The 18,339-nt window shown below is 38.6% G+C and overlaps 1 protein-coding gene and 1 long non-coding RNA gene across 3 annotated transcripts; one reads left to right on the forward strand and one right to left on the reverse strand.

Annotated features, from left to right (window-relative positions):
- Positions 1–590: 590 nt before the first annotated feature.
- On the reverse strand, positions 591–12,551 carry LOC113031854 (C-Jun-amino-terminal kinase-interacting protein 3). Of its 2 annotated transcripts, XM_026184321.1 has the most exons (29): positions 12,336–12,551; positions 11,276–11,393; positions 11,036–11,171; positions 10,739–10,933; positions 10,530–10,650; positions 9,395–9,465; positions 9,216–9,280; positions 8,654–8,726; positions 8,373–8,542; positions 7,994–8,253; positions 7,544–7,601; positions 7,195–7,347; positions 7,059–7,101; positions 6,838–6,965; positions 6,652–6,705; positions 6,096–6,236; positions 5,378–5,510; positions 5,019–5,105; positions 4,482–4,529; positions 4,196–4,337; positions 3,989–4,031; positions 3,774–3,854; positions 3,599–3,666; positions 3,332–3,480; positions 3,063–3,234; positions 2,278–2,391; positions 2,088–2,186; positions 1,879–1,968; positions 591–1,772 (listed from the first exon to the last, which is right to left on the reverse strand). In XM_026184321.1, exons 3-29 carry the CDS (start codon positions 11,132–11,134, stop codon positions 1,654–1,656), a joined length of 2,976 nt encoding a protein of 991 aa, XP_026040106.1. In that variant the 5' UTR covers positions 11,135–11,171; positions 11,276–11,393; positions 12,336–12,551; the 3' UTR covers positions 591–1,653. The 2 variants fall into 2 exon arrangements, with proteins under 2 accessions (XP_026040106.1, XP_026040105.1); XM_026184320.1 differs by having other exon boundaries at positions 11,036–11,393.
- Positions 12,552–13,433: 882 nt separating this feature from the next.
- LOC113031856 (uncharacterized) lies at positions 13,434–15,501 on the forward strand. Its single transcript, XR_003273813.1, has 3 exons — positions 13,434–13,516; positions 14,029–14,075; positions 15,443–15,501. It is a non-coding gene; the product is annotated as an uncharacterized LOC113031856 (long non-coding RNA).
- Positions 15,502–18,339: the final 2,838 nt, after the last annotated feature.

The following is an 18,339-nucleotide window of genomic DNA, read 5'->3' on the forward strand; positions in this document are numbered from 1 at the left end:
CAAAATAGAGCTTGGTGGAGTTGTGGGTGGAGCTGTGGACAGACTTGCCCGCAACCTGAGTCGCAGGATACGGCTGCCCAGGACCCAAAGCAGTCCATCGTAGGTAGAGAAGCCTCACTGGACCAAAGACTAACTGACTTGGGCTGTCCTTATTTAGGCAGCAGGCCAGACTGCCTGAGGCAAAGGAGTGTCATTACTGTTTGACTCTTTACAAATACTTCCTTTGCTGACACCACCTCATTTACTTAAAAACGATCTGTTGTGCTATTTTCTATAAGGAAAACTATGTTTGTTTCATCTTTACCTAATATATAAAAGGAATAATTTATAGAGGTTGAAGACATGAATCTGCAACATTGTCTCACAGTGCTAATTGAAAATTATTCATTCATTTACTTGTGTCATATTGCTGGACCAGATTATGGCAGCAGAATCACTCAAAGCTAAGGATTGTACATTATTGTTATTAAAATGCCTTCAGCTGTTAATCATATTTGCACAAGGTTGAGTCAAAACATAATTTCAAAGAAGGATACAGAGCCGCTACGACATCAACATGTGTGCACAAACTGCATATAAATACTGCAAAGGACATTTGAAAGATTTTATCTCCCTTATTTTACAAGGAAAACAAGAACAGAAATCCAAACATAACTGAAATTAAAAGAATTGCATAACATCCAAAGGAAGACGTCAAGCAAACAGCCAATTGAGAAAATAAAACATTTTTAACAACAGCTTCTGAAGTTGTTCCTTTAAGCGAGGGGATATCGGATATATTTTCAATACAGACACCTCAAGCACTGTGAACAGGTAGAAATTGAGTTAACACTCATGGCAGGAATACCCAAAAAATATACATCACAAAAGATGGAGCTTTAATAAGACAATAAAATGTCTGATTGTGTTTATGGTGCGAGACCAAAAATCTGTCTCCAGTTCACAATTAACAACAAAGTATGTACACAGCAGCTACGAGAGAAGCCACATCACCAGCTTATATGTTTTTGATGCATGCACGACTCCTCTCTACATTTTTTTCCCCACCAAGCAAAGGAAAAATGTATAATTCAGTTGACAGTCAGCAATACTGCATTGATTTTTAGGGCAAAGGTATTGATCTATTAACCACCAGGGAGCTGAATTACTGACCAGTTATACAGCAGTGATATAAAATGAGATGAAGGCACACGGGAAGGTTTCACCATCCATATATATATATATATATATATATATATATAAAAATATAAATGAGGTAAACAAGTATGATTCATATCTTTAAATGGTATTTTATTGCTACCACACTAAGATGTTGGTTCATTCAGTTCCACGAAAGACCCGTTTCAATGCTTTGTTGAGTCTGCTCCATCTTCATCATAGGTGAGAAGCATGGAACAGTTACCTCCTTTCCATCAATGCAGTGCTGGTGCTGAGGGAACAAGAGAGCTGCCAGAATTCCAGCAGGTTTAAACCTGGGATAAGTTGGGATAAACTGAGTCAGAAGAATTTCTTGCATTAGTCCCTCTCACACTCTCACACAGCTGCTGACATCAGTGGTTCAAACTTCAGGTACAGAAATATATTTAGTTGGTGTTGCTTCTAGATTGGGTACCAGCACTGCGCTGAGGGAAAGGACGTGTGAGATGAAAAAGCTCAGAGTGCAGGGTTAGGCACAGGTGGTGTGGGAGTCTGCCAGATGATCATGTGACTACGTTCAGATCGCTGTGGCGTGGCTTGGGACACCTCTTCCGAGTCATCGCTTGCATCATCTCCTGGAAACAAAGAGGACTTTGTCAGCCTTTAAATAGACCAAGTAGTGCACAAATGATGCAATGGATGAGACAGACTTAAGTACAGTTTTATTATTCTTCAGCTTACCAATTCGAAAGTTGATGTAGCCCTCTCCTCCACTGAGGATAAGCTGAGCAGTAGTGACATGGCTGCTGCCAGGATTGGTGATCAAACAACCTGACAGGCACAAACATTTTTTTGTGGTCACTCAAACACAAAAAATAACATGCATGTGCAATCTGAAGCGTCTCACTTAATTGTTAAGAAGTTACATGTAATGCCTATCTAACTCTTACCGGGTGCAGCAATGATGAATCTGACAACTTGTCTATGTCCATGGTAACACAGCTGGGCAGATGCAGTGGAGCAATAAGGGATGGAAACATCCTCTGAAGCTGCAGAGAGTTCGTAATATGGTTAATAGTACATAGAGACCATTTATGGCCAAATAACTTTAAGTTCCAGGCATTCTTAAGCTAAACATACTTATGGACAAAGGGATGGAGAAAATGGCACCACCTCCTGTGCCCACCCACAAACGGCCACAGATAACAGTGAGAGAGGAGATCTGGAGAGGTGAGAGTGTCAGGAAGGGCTGGCCTGTGGAGAGAGAGAGAGAAAACTGGTTAGCAAAGCTGTGAGATTAAAGTTAAAGTGGTCGGTTACAAAACAAAATGTATGTAAAACAAAAATAATGAATAAAATATACACACAGTACTCTGCATCCCTTATTGCTTTATATTTTCTTCAGAAAATGGGGAAAAGGGGCATCAATCTATTGAAATGTACATACATGGAAATATTGTACATAAGGCAAAAAAGTGTACAAGCTTCAAAGTCAATATTTGGTGTGACCACCTTATATGGCGACAAATTACAAGAAAGCTTCTAAGAGAGTTCATTACTACATAGGACCTGTTGCCACTGACTTTCAGTTCAGTTTATGTGTAATTTGGCACATTTAGCCTTTCAAATAGCCAATGTCAAAAGAGAAATATCTTCAGAAAGCCTTCAGAAAAACTATTGCTCAAGACTGATTAAAAAAGTACAACAAAGTCTGGCTCTTTGGAAGCAAAATTTAAAGAGATGTATTACTTTTTTTTCCCAGTTACCAAATAAGAAATGATTGTAATAAATGTTCCCATTACTGTAGTCCATCAAATGATTTTTTTGCTCTAGTAGCTGCTCAGTAACAACACTTAAGTCATACATACAGGTATATGTATTGTAAGAAAAACAAAAAAAACAACAAACAAAAACGGTTCGACTACCTAATGTTTTAGTGACCAAAGCTGCAAAGTCAACTTCCTGTAGTGGCCGTCCTGTGGACCAGTCAAACAGCCTGAGGATTGGGTCCAGTCGGCAGGAAGTCCAAACCCCACTTCCACCAGCGCACAGAAAGCGAACCTGCTGTTCACTGCGCTCAGAGACTGAGAATGTTTGCTATAAAGTAGGATAAGGAATAAAGAGAGTGAGTTAAAGATATGGTAAGAATGAGACACAATAAACAATAATAGGTATCATTTCCTCTGTTTCTTACCTCCACCTTCTTGCTTTCAGTGTCTACCACGTAGATTTTGTTCCAGTATCCCACCCACAAGCGGCCGCCTTTTGCAAGGCAACAACGAATGGGCTGCACAGGATTTGATCCAAGAGGCATCAAAGAGTGTGACTGCAGATTCCAGCCATCTATTAATCACATGACTCATTGCATCATTATTCATTTCACTCACTTATGCAAATCAAACAAAATGAAGAAATTAATTAGCCGAGACAGCTGGATGTAAGTTTGAAACAAATCCATTACCTGTACTGTGTGAGAAAAAAGCCAAAGTCCCATCACCTAAACCAGCAATGACCTGACCCTGTGAATACCTGTGAGAGCGAGTCAACACAAAGTAGATCGTTTTCAATTCTGCTTAGAGACTTCAAGGTAACTCATCTCGTGTTACAACATCCAAATGCAAATGGACAGAACTCACGTGAGAGAATGAACACTCTCAGAGAGGGATACAGACCGCAGACAGAGGCTTCTGCCAGCAGAGGCCAAATGCACCAGTATACTGTGAGAGAAGGACAATGGGAGAAAGGAGCCAAGGGAAGAAGAGGCAGTCTGTGATAAACTAACAGACAAAAAAGTCTTTTAATTGTTTAGATGATATTTACTGTCGTAAACTGCTTATTCAGCTGGCACTACCTTCCTTCCTGAGTTCCAATCCACACAGTTCCTGCAGTGTTACCTTAAATAACAAGACAGACAGGCCCTGTCAGAGCTAAGTAAGCAATGTTGATTTCCAAGCGTTTCCAGTAAAAACAGCACGGTAACAGGGGATAATAGAAGTACAGAATACACTCGACAAGTCATCTGTGGGCAGCTGCTGCAGCCCATTGTACCAGCACTGACCTATGGGAGGCACAGCACAGATGCAGAGGGCAGGAGCTGTGGGAGGGAGGCTGAACTGATCCAGAACTGTGTTGGAGCGTGCTGGATCAATCACTGTAATATCACTGCAGGAGGCAGGGCCAGAAACTACCCACACAGAACACTGGCAGAAAAGGGGTGGATATGAAGTTTGAAAAGATGAATGGCATGAACCAATTTGTGCCTCGACAAGTGTTAGTCATGGTTGGGTGATCATAATTAGAGGATGACTGTAGCTGCTTCTTAACTAGGATTATGACAAACTTACTGTGGCTTCGCCAGAGATCTCAGATGGGACTGCGACTGCACACTTAAGCTGAAGGGAACAGAAGTAGCTTTGAATTCATGGTTAAAAACAAAAAACATCTTGTGCATTAAACAGTGCTGTGCAAAAGTTTTGAGCCACCCTTAATTTCTTTACATTTTGCAAGGAAACTGGGTAGTAGTCTTCAGGAATAGTTCTCCAGGCATATTGAAGGACCTTCAAGGCTCTTCTTTAGATGACAGCTGCCTTTTCTTCTGTTCTCTGTCAAGATGATCCCATGCACCCCTTCAATAATGTTGTGGCCCGGGCTCTGGTGAGGCCAATGTGTATGTTTGGGACCATGGTCATGTTGAAAAATGAAGGTATTGCCAATTAGACACTTTCCAGATCGTATGACATGGTGGATCAAAATCTTGTGGTACTTTTCTGGGTTCATATTTCCATCCATTTTTAAAAAAAAAAAGAAACCACTGAGTGACATCCAGTGGGGTAGTTCAAGACTTCTGCACAGAAAATAAGCCTCCTTTGAGTGACATTTACCTTGGCAGTCGATTCTTTGTGATCCAGCAGTCTGAGCTGCATTAGAACAGGCACGTCTTTAGGCTCTGGTACTGGTTCACTGGAGTCCTACAGTAATTAACAATATTTTTACCGGAGTATTGCTTGTATAGTGATCTGCACAGTAAATATCCATATTGTGCAAAAAAAAGTCTTGAATGAAAGCCAGACATTATTTTATTTATTTTTTTTTTATTGGTATAGTTACTATTTTCATTGTTTTAGTATTTTAACTATATAGACTCAATAACAGCAACAGGAAGCTTTTTATTCCACTGTTTCCTATTTATTCTCTATAGCACGTCACTATTTATTTGTATATAGAAATGTGGTTCTACTACCTGTGTGTTTGCTAGTGGCAGGCTCCAGCCATGTAACTGCCGCTTTCCCAGAGTTCCCCAAATCTGGGAGCGAATTTCTCTGTAGATTTCCCTCTTCCTGACACGTGGTGAAAGAGCAGGAGGAGAAGCAGACCTAGACAAAATGATTCTGGCATTTATCAGCTTCACATTAAATATGTTTTATTTTTTTAAGTGAAATACATAGAGCCACGGTAGGACAAAGAGCCTTCACTGTTAGTATCTTGCATTTCATTTACTTAATAATTTGGAAAGTGGAAAGAAGTACCCGAGGCCGGTGCAAGAGTTTGGACACTCCTGTTTCAGTACTTAGGCCGAGGCAAACACTTGTTGTATATAAATAGAAAGTGTCTATTTATGATTTTCATCCAATGTTTCCAGCTTATCGCTTAAAATTCTGAGATATTCTTAGGCTGTCTTGTGAAGCGTGCTTATGAATTTCCCACAGGTATAAAGGGAACGGATAATTTTTCATGTCTGATTCTTATTTCACTTGCATTAGCAAGTAGCTGAACCCCAACCGTGAATGAAAAATATTTATTGACAATGAGGTAATCAGCTAGGCCAGACTCTGTAGTTCAGAGAAGACCTCACTCAGATCCAATCTCTATTTTTCTCACTTGCATTTTGTCTAAATCTTTGCACACAACTGCTGAAAAACACATAAGCAGGAGTAACTTATTAAGAGACAGATGCTTACTCAGCCTGAGTTCGACTGATGGTTGGTGGTTGTGGAGAGCCCAGAGCAGTGCGAGTGAGTGATGGGGAAGGTCGCAGAGCTGATATGGAAGCAGGAGGTGAAACTAATGGTTCCTTGGACCGGCCAAAGAAGCGGTTGAATCTTTAATTGAAGAAAACATGAACAATTCTAAGTATTTTAACCATGAACAAATATACACTTCTTAATTTCAGCCCACCTAATGCCAGGTGCATTTAGTAACACCACAACACCAAAACATTTGTCCCTCTCCTGCATTTTAACTGACGCCTTTTCACTTTTATGTAATGGTTCTCATCTCGTGTTGTTTTCTGCACTTCTTGGCAACTGCTAGCTGAATGCTCAGCCAATGTGACTGCACAGCTGCAATGATGATCCTGGACTAACACTGTTATGAAGATGTCAGCTCAGATATCAGATCATGCGGCTTGCACCACCCACCTCTGTTTGGGTTATAAGAGCTTCAACATCATCTTAAGGTACAGGAGGATGGGTGTGTAACAAGTCGTAAATTATTTTCAAAGACAGATTTACTTACTTTCTCCAAACACTTGACCTTCTTTCTTCTGAAAATCTCTCCTCCTTTGTTGCTCTAAAGAAAAAGTAATAGATGAGGTTGGAGGCAAAGATTTGAGCCACTGATGTTACACGAGTTGTTGTAATCACACAACAGATTCTCAAATGTAACAATTTTTTAAATCTTCAAGAAAGGCACAAAAGTTACCTGAGTGTCTGACTGCGTCTAACCGCCTCCTGCAGTTCAAACAGACGCTGCTTATACTGGTTCTTCTCCATGACCACGCGAGCCATTTCAGAACGGGAAAAGTTACGCATGGATGCTGGCTGAGACACCTGAAGGGGAAAATAAATTAATCCATCAAACCATCTATGAGCAGCTAGAAAGGCAGTGAAGACTACACCTACAGATAGTACATCACAGCTTACATCAGAATCCTCAGACTGACAAGTTTCCAGTTCTTTCCGAAGTCTGTAAAATAAAGGGCGAGATTATTGTCAGAACGTGTATGTAATAACAACAATGAACAGGTTATTTATTGAACAGCTGAATGATCCTCTTCACCTCTTAGTTTCCTCCTCCTTCTCCTTCACCCGCCCCTCCAATCGGGAGAGTGTTTCCCGAAGAGTTTCCACTTCCAGTTTAAGAGCTGACCGCTCATCTGTCAGCTCCACTACCCGAGATATCAAAGTCTTACGAGCAGTTTCAACCAATTCACTGAGAAAAAGGAAGTATAGCATCAGATATAAAACTCAGAATTATGGTGGAAAAGAAAAACAGTGGTTAATCATATTAGATAATACAAAGCTTTCTGTTGGTATTTGGCGAAGTAAGAAATCCAAGTGTTTGGAAACTCCCCATGTCCTCAACAAATCACAATAGACTAGTCATAGAAAATAAACTGAGGACTCACTGGGTGACTTTCAGTTCCTCATACTGAGAAAGAATCTCCTCAGACTGGTCTACGCTGCCTAAAAACACACACAAAAAAATTAAACTGCGTGAATGCACATGCAAACAGACAAGTACTGAAATTAATACATTTCTAACCTGTATTAAGGACTATTTAACCTGCATTCATGTTTAAGAAGAAATCAGGACATGAGATTTTGTAGAATAGGAAAAGGGGAAGTAAAACTTTGTAAAACACATACTTGAACTTAATATAAGTAGAGTATAAATAGTCTCCCAACAGAGCCTGATTATTTTTGGATACCAACTTTCTGTCACTTCTTTTGCCTCGGATCACTTTGTGTTTCAAAGAAGCAGCAAAGATTCTATGTTTGTGACATTTATTTCTTTAAAACTCAAAAAAGCAACTCAGGAATGCAGATCTTAACAAAAAAAACAAACTTGCATTTACCTCTGACACTGGCCCCTCGGTCTACACTCTCCACATAATCGCGGCTCAGCTCAGACAGTTCAGAGAATACAGAGTCAGTGTTGCGGAGCTCCCACTCTATACTATCCTCGTCCTCTACCTCCTCTCCCTCATCCTTTTTGTCCGCCTCTTCTCCTTTTTCTTCTTCTACTTTGCTCTGCCCCAACTCATTCATCTCGTCCTTGAAGCTGGTCTCCAGCTCACCTTTTAAAGGTTCTTCAGTGTCAGGTTTAACTGGGGTGCTGAAAAATTTGGAGGTGGTTGATACAATATGTGTGCGAGCAGATGAATTCAAGTAAATGTTGGCTTAGTTAATAAATATAAAGCTGAAATAAATCAGTTAATGCTTTCAGGTTAGTACCTTGCATTTACACAGCCATTAAAATGTGCCAACTCAGGAGTGGAGTTTATGATGTCAATGACAAACTGATTTGTGGAAGGCTTTGCAGCTCTATCGACCTGTTTTTCTTTCTTGGCCATGAGATCTTCCAAACAGGGGGGACCAGACTTTGAATGTGGTCTTTTAATTATCTGTAAAAGAAAAAAAAACAAAAAACAAAACAGAACACGTAAGCTACATCTTTGGCAAAATCTCGAATTAGAAATTTGGAAGATGGTCATTTTAGGTGCAAAGCCATTTACCTTTTCAGTAACACTGGGTTCTGGCAAGACCTGATGTGACGGAAAGTCAGCATTCCTGGAACGCACATGATTCCTAAACGCAACAACTCAGTTTATGCTTTTTTAAATCCTCTTATTTTTCACCATGTTCTTGCAACGGTGTTTCTAAAATATATCCTGTGACTTAAAAAAAAAAAAAAATTCTAGTTAATAATCTTTTACTAATCACTTTCCACAAATATTGCATTTAACAACAATAAAGGTAGAGAATTTGCGAGTATCTTGCCAAATGCAACTAAAAAGCTGAAGTTAACGCTACAAAGTAGCTTCAGGTTTTCATTTTCAGTCACATGTGGTATACACTGTACTTGATATCCCTTTCAAACAAAGAAATACCACCAACCTGCTGTCAGAAATGCCAGAAGCATTCAACATTTAGTTTAATATTACAACAGGCTGAGAGTTTTTCATTTTGCGCATGGCTACAACACGATTCACAATAAGGCTGCTGCTACTTAAAGTCTTCCTGTGTGATACTTTATGCAGAATAGCAAATGTGTTTTAGCATAATGTTGAAAAGAACCTTAAAGGAGAATCTCTTTCAGACTCCTTCCTCTTTTCCAAAAGTTCCCGATATGTCAGGGCCAACTAAAAAAAAAAAGAAAAGAAAAGAACATCAGCTACATGTAAGAAACCTGACGACTTAAGAATAAGACAGTGGTTACTGAGCATACGCATGGAGGTTAACCAAAAATATCTGACCTTGTTGTGGGTATTTCTCAGTGCGCTCAGTTCTCTACTGAGATTTGCCTTCTGTTCCTCCAAGGCCACCACTGCAAGAAAACAGAAGGCATGTAAGAACAGAATACAGTCTAGACACCTAAAACTAGACTTGAGTTGCTCTTTGGCATTTATTCCTGATACACACCAGTAAGCCACAACTTTTAAACCACTGACATTTGAAGTGAAAATTGTGCTCTGTGGGAAAACTTTGCACCTTCACATTTATTTTTTGTGTAATGTGATTTATTTCAGGGCAATGTCCTCTACTAAAGAAATTGTCTCGAAATGGCTAGAGAAACACAGAAAGAAGGGACTGATGTGGCCTTTAAACCTCCCAAATCCTGAATACAAGCCTATTCCATTGTGCAAACCATATTCAAATGTCCATCAATCCACCTTCTTTAGTTTATCCAATTCAGAGTCATAAGGGGGAGGGGGTGCAGCCTATTCCTTCTGTCATGGGGTGAGAGGCAAGATAAACCCTGTATAAGTCACCAGTCTGTCACAGGGGTCACATATAAAGACAAACAACTATTCAAACACCTACGGGCAATTTCAAATCAGCATTTAAGCTAACATGCGTATCTTTGGACTGTGGGAGGAACCCAGAACACCTGGAGAGAATCCACAGAGTCACAGGAAGAACTTGCAGGCTGCACCACCATGTCACCCCTGGATGGCAAACCCACACAATCTGCTGCCAACCTCATTGTGCGTGACTCTTTGTACACAGCAAAGACAGGATAAACTCAAAAGAAAAAACAGAAATGAAACCAAACAACTAAACGTCCTGGAGAAAACTGTGCATGAGAGCCCCACAAACCCGATTAACATGTTAAAATTATAACCCCCGAGTAGTCATTACTGCATTGTTACTGCATGAATCTAAGACTTTATTTTGATCTCAATACGCCTGTACAGTTGTGCTGCTGTCATGTTGACAGTATCTGTCCACAGACATATGAACACCAGCTAAAAATCCTCAAATTGCCTTTGCAGTAGCTTCTACTGCAGTAGAGGTTTCCAGAAACATATTTTATCAACAGAGACCGACGTACAGGGTCAAAACAATACCAGTGACATTACTGTTGCTGGTAAATATTCAAATACGCACACTGATCAGCTTGTTGTCTTGCTTTCTTCTCTAGATCTCTCTCTCGCCGTTCTCGCTCCTTTTCCCTGCCCCTCATGGCTCTCCTCTCCTGTTCAATTTGGTCATCCAACTCAAGATACCTCTTAAGAAAAGAAAAAGACTTGAACAGTGAAATGCCTGCTTTTACAATAAAACCTGCAATAGCACACCTTCACAGTATCATGACTCACCTCTTGACTTTCTTTCCTCAGTGTTTTCTCTGCATGATATCGCTCGAGCAGCTCTTCTCGTTCAGCTTTCTCCCTCTCAGCCTCTTCCTCCCTGTCTCTCAGCTGTGCTTTGCAGCTGGCCAGGCCCTCCAGTACCCACACAAATATGGGTACCAGAGACTCCACCACGCTTTCACCATGGATCTCAATAACAGTCTGTGATAGAGTAAAGCAGCAGAGAGAGAAAACAGGTATCTGTGACCACATGTAAATAATATTTCCACCCAGATCAACATAACATATTGTTCTCATTCTTACCTGTAATTCTGAATACAGCTTTCCTGCCTCTTCACTCACAATGTTTGGGTCCGGCTCCACCTCCCCGGTCCCACAAAGCACTCTCTCACTGTACTCCATCAGCCAAAGATTTTTTTCTTTTTTTTCGCTACCTCTGCTGCAACACAGTTGCCAAAAGCTCAAAACCAAAAGCAAACAGATCTGTGAGTCGATGGTGTGTTACAGTTTCTCACTAACAACTCGTTTGTCTAGGTTCTTAACCTTTCTCCCAACACTAGCACCTCCCATTCTCCACATGTTCATTCATACAGCAGCATCCTCGAAGACTTCACTTTCTATAGAGGTTTATCTGATGTCTGGAGGTGTTTTAGAGTCCATCCTGCAGAAAAAAGGAAGGAAAAGGTCATGTCACTTTCTTTAGAGATGATTTAACTGGAAGTGCACTGTCAGCTGTTTTGGCCATTTTCCCTTTTCAGCATTACTATAACCTTGGAAGTGACACAACGCAATCATTTGGTTTTCTTGTATTCCGGTATGATTCTTTGAACTTTTTTGAGACCATGAAGCAGGCTATTAGGTTTTGATCAATTAAATATTAAAAGAAATAAGAAAAGGAAGCTATTTCATGGTTTTGGTGTATTTTCTATTTTTAAACGCTTTGTTTTGCACTTTTACTCAGCTAAAACGTCTGCTTTCACACCAAATAAATTGATCTTAATCTATAATAGTTTCCCCAGTAGTTCAACCTTGGGATCAATAATAATTAAAAAAAAAAACCCTTATAAATCACAACTAAACTATAAATACCTAATGTGATGTTGTCCGTTTCCTTGGTTTTCCAGGCTATAGCACAAGACACAACTATGTTCTGTGAACTAGCAAATAGAGCGAAGAATCACATACTTCATATTTGACTTTAAAGTCGAGTTGTGTGCTTCAAACTGCTGACATTTCACCTCAGTACGGTGAGGCTTTCTGTTAATTATTTATATGGATCTAATGAGGATAATACCATAGCATGCAGACCAAGTGACCTCCTGTGTGTGTGTTTTTAAAAGCTCCACAAATAGCACCAACTAAGCAAACATGACAGACTATGACAGCGATAGGTTTTATTATTCGACTCCTTACTCTAATTATTAATACTCTCGGTAAGCATTACTAGACCTAACAGACTCGAATCGGCATACTGTATAAATAAGTAAGAAGCCTGACAGTGGACACCTTGAGAGTTCGTTAGCAGTAGGTTCACAAAGTTGAAATCTAGCCAAAAATAAAGCCGTGTTTCTTCAGTTGTTCGGCTGCCGTTTTACAAACTTACCTTAGCGCCTGACTTCCTCACAACTTTCATTTTACTGCCCCAAAATAAGGAAACTCCAGCCGTCTTTTTCTTCGGGACGATATCAATTACACATAAACGAGTTTAAAGAAGGGGGTGTTGCTCGAATTTGACGTGCGCAGACATGTCCTCAGATTGACCAATGCGAGCGCTGTAACTGTTTGCTCTAACCAATGGACGGTTAAATGGGCGGGACATTGTTAGTTTTGTTTTCGAGAGGAGGAAAAAAACGGTTTCCTGAAACTTGAGCGACGACACGTGACCAAGGAGTTTGCAGCGGACTGTCAGGTGATCTGAGGAAAGCACGTTCGAATCCGAAACCTGTCGAAATACCTTACATTCCTGAGAACAGCTCAATCTCTTTTCCCATGTTGCCACAAGTGGTTGGAACAGTTTACCGCAATGTTTGTGAGCGAATCATTAAAATAAAAACATTACAGATGTGATGTCAAATTAAAAAGTCGAAAGAGATGAAGTGTCTTTAAGGGATATTTGTGCAGGGATCTCTTTCCTAGTGAGATGGGGAAAAACAATCATGCAAACGTGTTTATTATTACACCGACGAAACTAAAGTAAAACTACTGCAAACTTGCAAAAGCTAGAATTGTCTTAGGATAAAGTACAGTTAGTTTTCCTTCCACTAGATGGCGATATTCTAAAAAAAAAAGACAAAAAAAGAATAATAATTCAAATACTTAATGTTTAAGGAAAATGTGCTTAACCTGAATGTATATCAATCGGGTACAGTTAATTGGACTCGATTTTATTAAATGTAACTTTAAACATTGTTCTTGTGTAACAAAACTAAAGGGAAAATGAAGGTAAATCAGTTAAGTCAGTATTTTGGGCAGTATTGGTCCCTCAGTACATTTCATGTTCATTGTATGTGGTTAGAGCTTTGTTATGTTTGTTTGTTTTGCTGTTTTTGTTTTCTCACAACTTTTTTACATTTGCTTTTACAAGCATAAAAGAACATTACACTTCCTCAGTGTCAATGAAAATAAGCTACGGAAACAAAAACAAAGCCTTTCGGAGTTTTGTCCTTCCTTTTTTTATTTTTGTAAAGTATTATACTATACCTGGATGATCATGAATCCTATCTGCAGGATGTCCATCATGCAGCTACCTTCACTTTAAAATGCCTGCTCCATGAACCTTAACAGGTAAATGATATTTTACAAGGTAAATTCAGCAAAAAATTAACAATACATTTAAACTCTCACGTTAGACAGTCACAGAAACCTAATATCCGAAGTCCTGTCCCTCTTTTTGTCAGAAGATAGTCAGAGTGTTACTATACAAACATTTTTAATTGTGCTAGCCTCCTAGCTAGCTCTACAGGATTAAAATAATTAGTTGAATAATTCATCAAATTGCAAATTTTAGAGTTGACTAAAACAAAATGACTATGTGACTTTGTGTTCCATGAAATTCCCACGATATGGTCATTTTCTTTGACTAAATAAAATATTGATAAAAACAACCTGAATTGCATTGTTGGATATCAAGTATTTCATTGCTTTTGTTTATTTTTTAATGTTATTTGTGATATTAAATTAATTTTCTAAACTTTGTTTTGCACTTTATTAAGTTAGCTTAACTGTCCCTGTCTAGCTAACTTCTGTGGGTCTTACTGGTGATATAGTTTCTCTTTCACTTTTTTTTTCCTTTTCAGGTCAGTGAGCAGCAAAGACATATGGGCACATCACATGAGAAGCACAGGTCTGAAATATAACATTTATTTTGTACTTTATTTATTCTCGTTACAGTAGCCAAAACATTAAACATAACCTACAACAAAAAATTACAAATCAAGCAGGAAAGCTCAATAAAATCAAATATGATCTGACCAAAAATACAAAATGAAGGACCCCAGTGAACACAAATCTTAGAAAAATAATATACAATTTAAAATTATATTTAGTATTTTATTGTCACACACACTCCTGAGACTCCCAAAAAAGAATTAACAACTTTTTTTCTGTGTATTAGTAACTCCAGTGCTTTTTATAGTCTACCTTACTTCTGTTGGTCTGCACTTTTATGAATCATGCTCACTGTGATTTGTAAATTTGTCTGGTTACTAGTAACTTTAACTAAACCCTCAAATGACATTTGTGGTGCTTAAAGTTAAAAAAAAAATCATAAAAGGCAAAATACTAAGGATAATGTAGCTCAGGATAATCCCCATATCTGATCCTAAAAGATACGTAGACAGGAAGGTCTCTGTTATCCCAGCAACATTGTGAAAGGCTTTGGGTTATCCTCACTAACCAGTGTTTCTATAAAGATGTCGTCCTGCTGAGTTTTTAATATCAAGTTTGGGTGCAAATACAAAACCTAAAAGGTATCTGCATGCATGGGACCCACTAGGTTAAAATGAGCAATGTCCTGTATTCTGTTGTAATAAAACCCTGTCTCTCTCTTCCTTTTTTTGATTCTCTCACATTTTACCCAGTCCAATTATTGCATTCTGTTTATGCTCTGTGCACACATTACAAGCTGCAGGAGTGAAAAAAAAAACCCATTACAAGGAAAATAATTAGTGGGATTAAACATTTATATTCATAATTTTAATTAAGTGTAAGTAGCACAATGTGCATAATGTAGTCGAATAGTGTTACATTATTGGCTTATTATTATTAATGTGACATGAACCACTGCTCAAGACGAAACTCATTTTCACTGCTTTTTTTTTAGATTTACAAAGCAACAAGTCATAAGCATAAGCAATAACATATGTTGATCATTAAGAAGAACTTTGCCAGCCTACACGGCTCAATTAGAATACAAAACTACAATATTAGTGTGTAAATTTTTAATGACTGTAAGTTGAAATAAAATGCCTCAAAACTGAATAACTGCATTTCTACATTATTTAGATTAAAGATACCTAATAAGTAGTGGTACAGAGTCGGGTTGCAATGGTGATAATTTATTTCTAAAAGATCAGAGATCTTTTTTCCTTAATGTCTGTCATTAAACACTGTTTATACTGTGACTTTTTTTATTACCCTACCACTCTCTACAAGAACTTCTTTCCCATGCTGTCTCACTTCTTTTGTCATCTGTCTTTTTCTCTTGGTTAGGAGGTGAATTGTTGCCACACCCACCACCACCACAAAACTGAGGGCCAGTATCACAAGCCCCAGTCCCAGCAAATGAGAGGTTCCCCCTTTATAGAAGTTCAGCTGGTCCCACAGCCCCACAGCCAGGCAGCTGAAGCCGATGAGAGTTCCCCAAAATCCAAAAGCTAGCATGCAGGATCCACAAGACAGTTCAACGCCTCCAGTAACCACAGTGACGCCCGCCACTGACACAACTCCTCCTGGTAAGGTCACGGTTTCCGATTTAGACCCGTATCTCACAGTAGAGGTGACATCTGATAAAGTTGAAGGATCAAGGGTTTCCATTTTGGACGCCATGGTCTGTTTTTATTGCTTGGTAGATGGCCAAGAGGGCTTTTTACATGTAGCTTCTTCTCTCTTCTTTCTACGATATCACACATAGTCTTGATTAGAAAACCCCCCACTTTGCTTTCATGTCTGGTATCAGTTATGCAGCTTCAAGTTTAAAATAAATCATCCCAAGCTGTCGGTATAAACTTTGTATAATTATATACTGTGTCAAATTCCCATCAGTGTGTTTGAGCTTTCCTTGAAATAACTGAACCTGTTTAGGCAGGCAACCAGAAGAAAACGTCCAAAGCTTATAGGATCTGTATTTTATAATGATAGCCATACATATTATACACATTTCATGAAAAAGCCTTAACTGATGACCGATGTGTATTTTGTGGCTGTAAAGTATAATATTCATCGATCAATTCACTGCAGGCTCAGTGAATTAAATGTAAACTAGCTCAGTACACACTTTTTTAAAGATTGGACATTGTTTTAATCTGATAATCGAAACAACCTTTCAAACACGCGTTTGTCACGTCAGGTTTTCTACCAGTATTTGTAACTGTAACTCTTTACTTTTTTAATTGAGTGGACCTGAATATTAGGATATAAAAGCTTTTTATTCTAGAAAGCCAAATGAATTGTTAATATTTGTAATTTTAGACAGCCAAAAAAGTCAATTTTTTTCTCTTTTTTTACATTTTAAGTGTAACATTTCTTACCTCAGTCTTGATCCAGGAGCTTAGACGTCAGAGGAAACTTTATAAAAGTGAAGGTCCTTAAATAAAGTCTTAAGTAAGTATCTTTTAAATATGAAACTCTCTATGATTAGACACTAAAGGCACTCCTGACTTCTCTCTGGACAGTGGGTGTAGAAATGGGCGCCAGCGGCAAAGTGCTTTTCTGAAATACATCACCTACTCGAGGCCTTGCAAAATTGTGGACGCAATCATCAAGACTTCCGTCACAGCATGTTTGTTCCCCTCTTTCCTTGTGTTTAGTAGGAAGCTGTCGTCTGTCATTACGCGTCATTATGAGCCATTACCAGATATTTATCTGGAAACAACTCCCTTCCTCCTTTCCTCTTGCTTTCAGTCTTAAGATTTGAGTTGCGTCCCACCAAGGCACTGTTTGGACTAAGATTGTTTTTTTTTTTCTTTAAACGTTTTCCTGTTTGGCATTCCTATTTCTCGAATTATTTTCTCAGTGCTCTTACATCTCAAACTTTATACTCGTACTCAACTTTGAAATGTTATTGGGGAATTTCAATCCTGAGCCTGTCTATATTAAAACAGAACTATAGGTCAACACAAATTCAAGTTATAAACGATTAACTTCAAGACAACCTTGTTTCAGAGATCTGTTACCAAATGTAGATAGTAATTAATAAGGCTGATCCTTCATTGACACATTAAGTGTTGCAGATTTATAGAATACGTCAGTACTGACGTTTCACAGGTCAGTGCTGTAACACATGCGACACTTGATACAGCCCATTAATACCATATAATGCTGCCAAGTAGGTTGTCACTGACCTAATTGTGGATATTTATAGTCATGTTATTTTCTGATACAAATAAACCTTCGAGTTTTCATTGTTTATGTTACTGTATGTGCATGTGTTCCTGCCTGTGAAATAAATACAGATTTAATGTTGCAAAGCAATGTTAAAACTTCTTTATTAAGTTCTGACAGAATCATAATTAATCTAAGATGCCAAACGCCCATGTTACCGATATTTTTACGCACTCTCTCCCCCAAGTGGAAAAACATCTCAAGAGTAGCTACAAATCCTTGCTCGTTCTGGCTCTAGCAATTAGCCCAAACAAGAGTAGAGATCACATGTCAGGGATTGTTCTGTAGAGAAGGGGTAATTCAGTTGACCGTCACCCTTATAGGATGAAGACGGGGGTAATTGGCTATTCTCTGGCTTGTGTAGGAGAGGGCGGGGCTTGACTAATCCAGTTAGCAAATTATAGTTTAAACATAAAAAATGAATTATTGATTATCATACAGGGAAATACATGTCCTAAATACGATAAGTGCATGCTGCTTTCATCTCTGGTGTTTATGTGTGTTTCTTATACGTGTGCATAACTCATGAAGTCTCCTTTACACATGCTATGTTGGTCTGAAACAACACCTAAGACAATCAAGATAATACTTTCGCTCTAATTAAAGTAGACACAAAGTAAACAGACTAATGACGTAAAGGTGGCAGCCAAAGTGTCATGAAGTGAGTTTGTTATACTGATAATACCTGATAGCCTCCAATGAGAACATAGCTGTTGGCAATGAATATGGAAACGACAAGAAAAAGTAAATTGGAGCTGAGTTACAAGAGACTAGACAGAAAAGAGTTTCTATCAGAAAAAAATTCAAGTGAAGTCATCAGTGTGTGTTTTGTTAGTGTGCAGTTCAGTAAGCCTTTAAAACATGAAAGTACCTTATGGCGGAGAAAAGAGAATGTAAGTCATGTCCGCAACTATTAATGTTGAGATTAAAGAAATTCATACAGTCAAAAAAACATGTAAAAAAACAAAACAAAGTTTAGCTAGGTAATATAAACCTAAACTAGTGAC

The sequence above is a fragment of the Astatotilapia calliptera genome, chromosome 11, assembly GCF_900246225.1.
Source record: "Astatotilapia calliptera chromosome 11, fAstCal1.2, whole genome shotgun sequence".
Lineage (NCBI taxonomy): Eukaryota > Metazoa > Chordata > Actinopteri > Cichliformes > Cichlidae > Astatotilapia > Astatotilapia calliptera.

What these genes read in the sequence shown, in the direction of transcription:
- LOC113031854 (XM_026184321.1), bottom strand. Translation starts at nt 11,134, where the DNA reads ATGGAGTACAGTGAGAGAGTGCTTTGTGGGACCGGGGAGGTGGAGCCG. An exon ending in AACCCAGTGTTACTGAAAAG is followed by an intron (nt 8,543 to 8,653) that starts GTAAATGGCTTT and finishes TTTCTTTTACAG; the next exon opens with ATAATTAAAAGACCACATTC. An exon ending in AGGTCAAGTGTTTGGAGAAA is followed by an intron (nt 6,237 to 6,651) that starts GTAAGTAAATCT and finishes CTTCAATTAAAG; the next exon opens with ATTCAACCGCTTCTTTGGCC.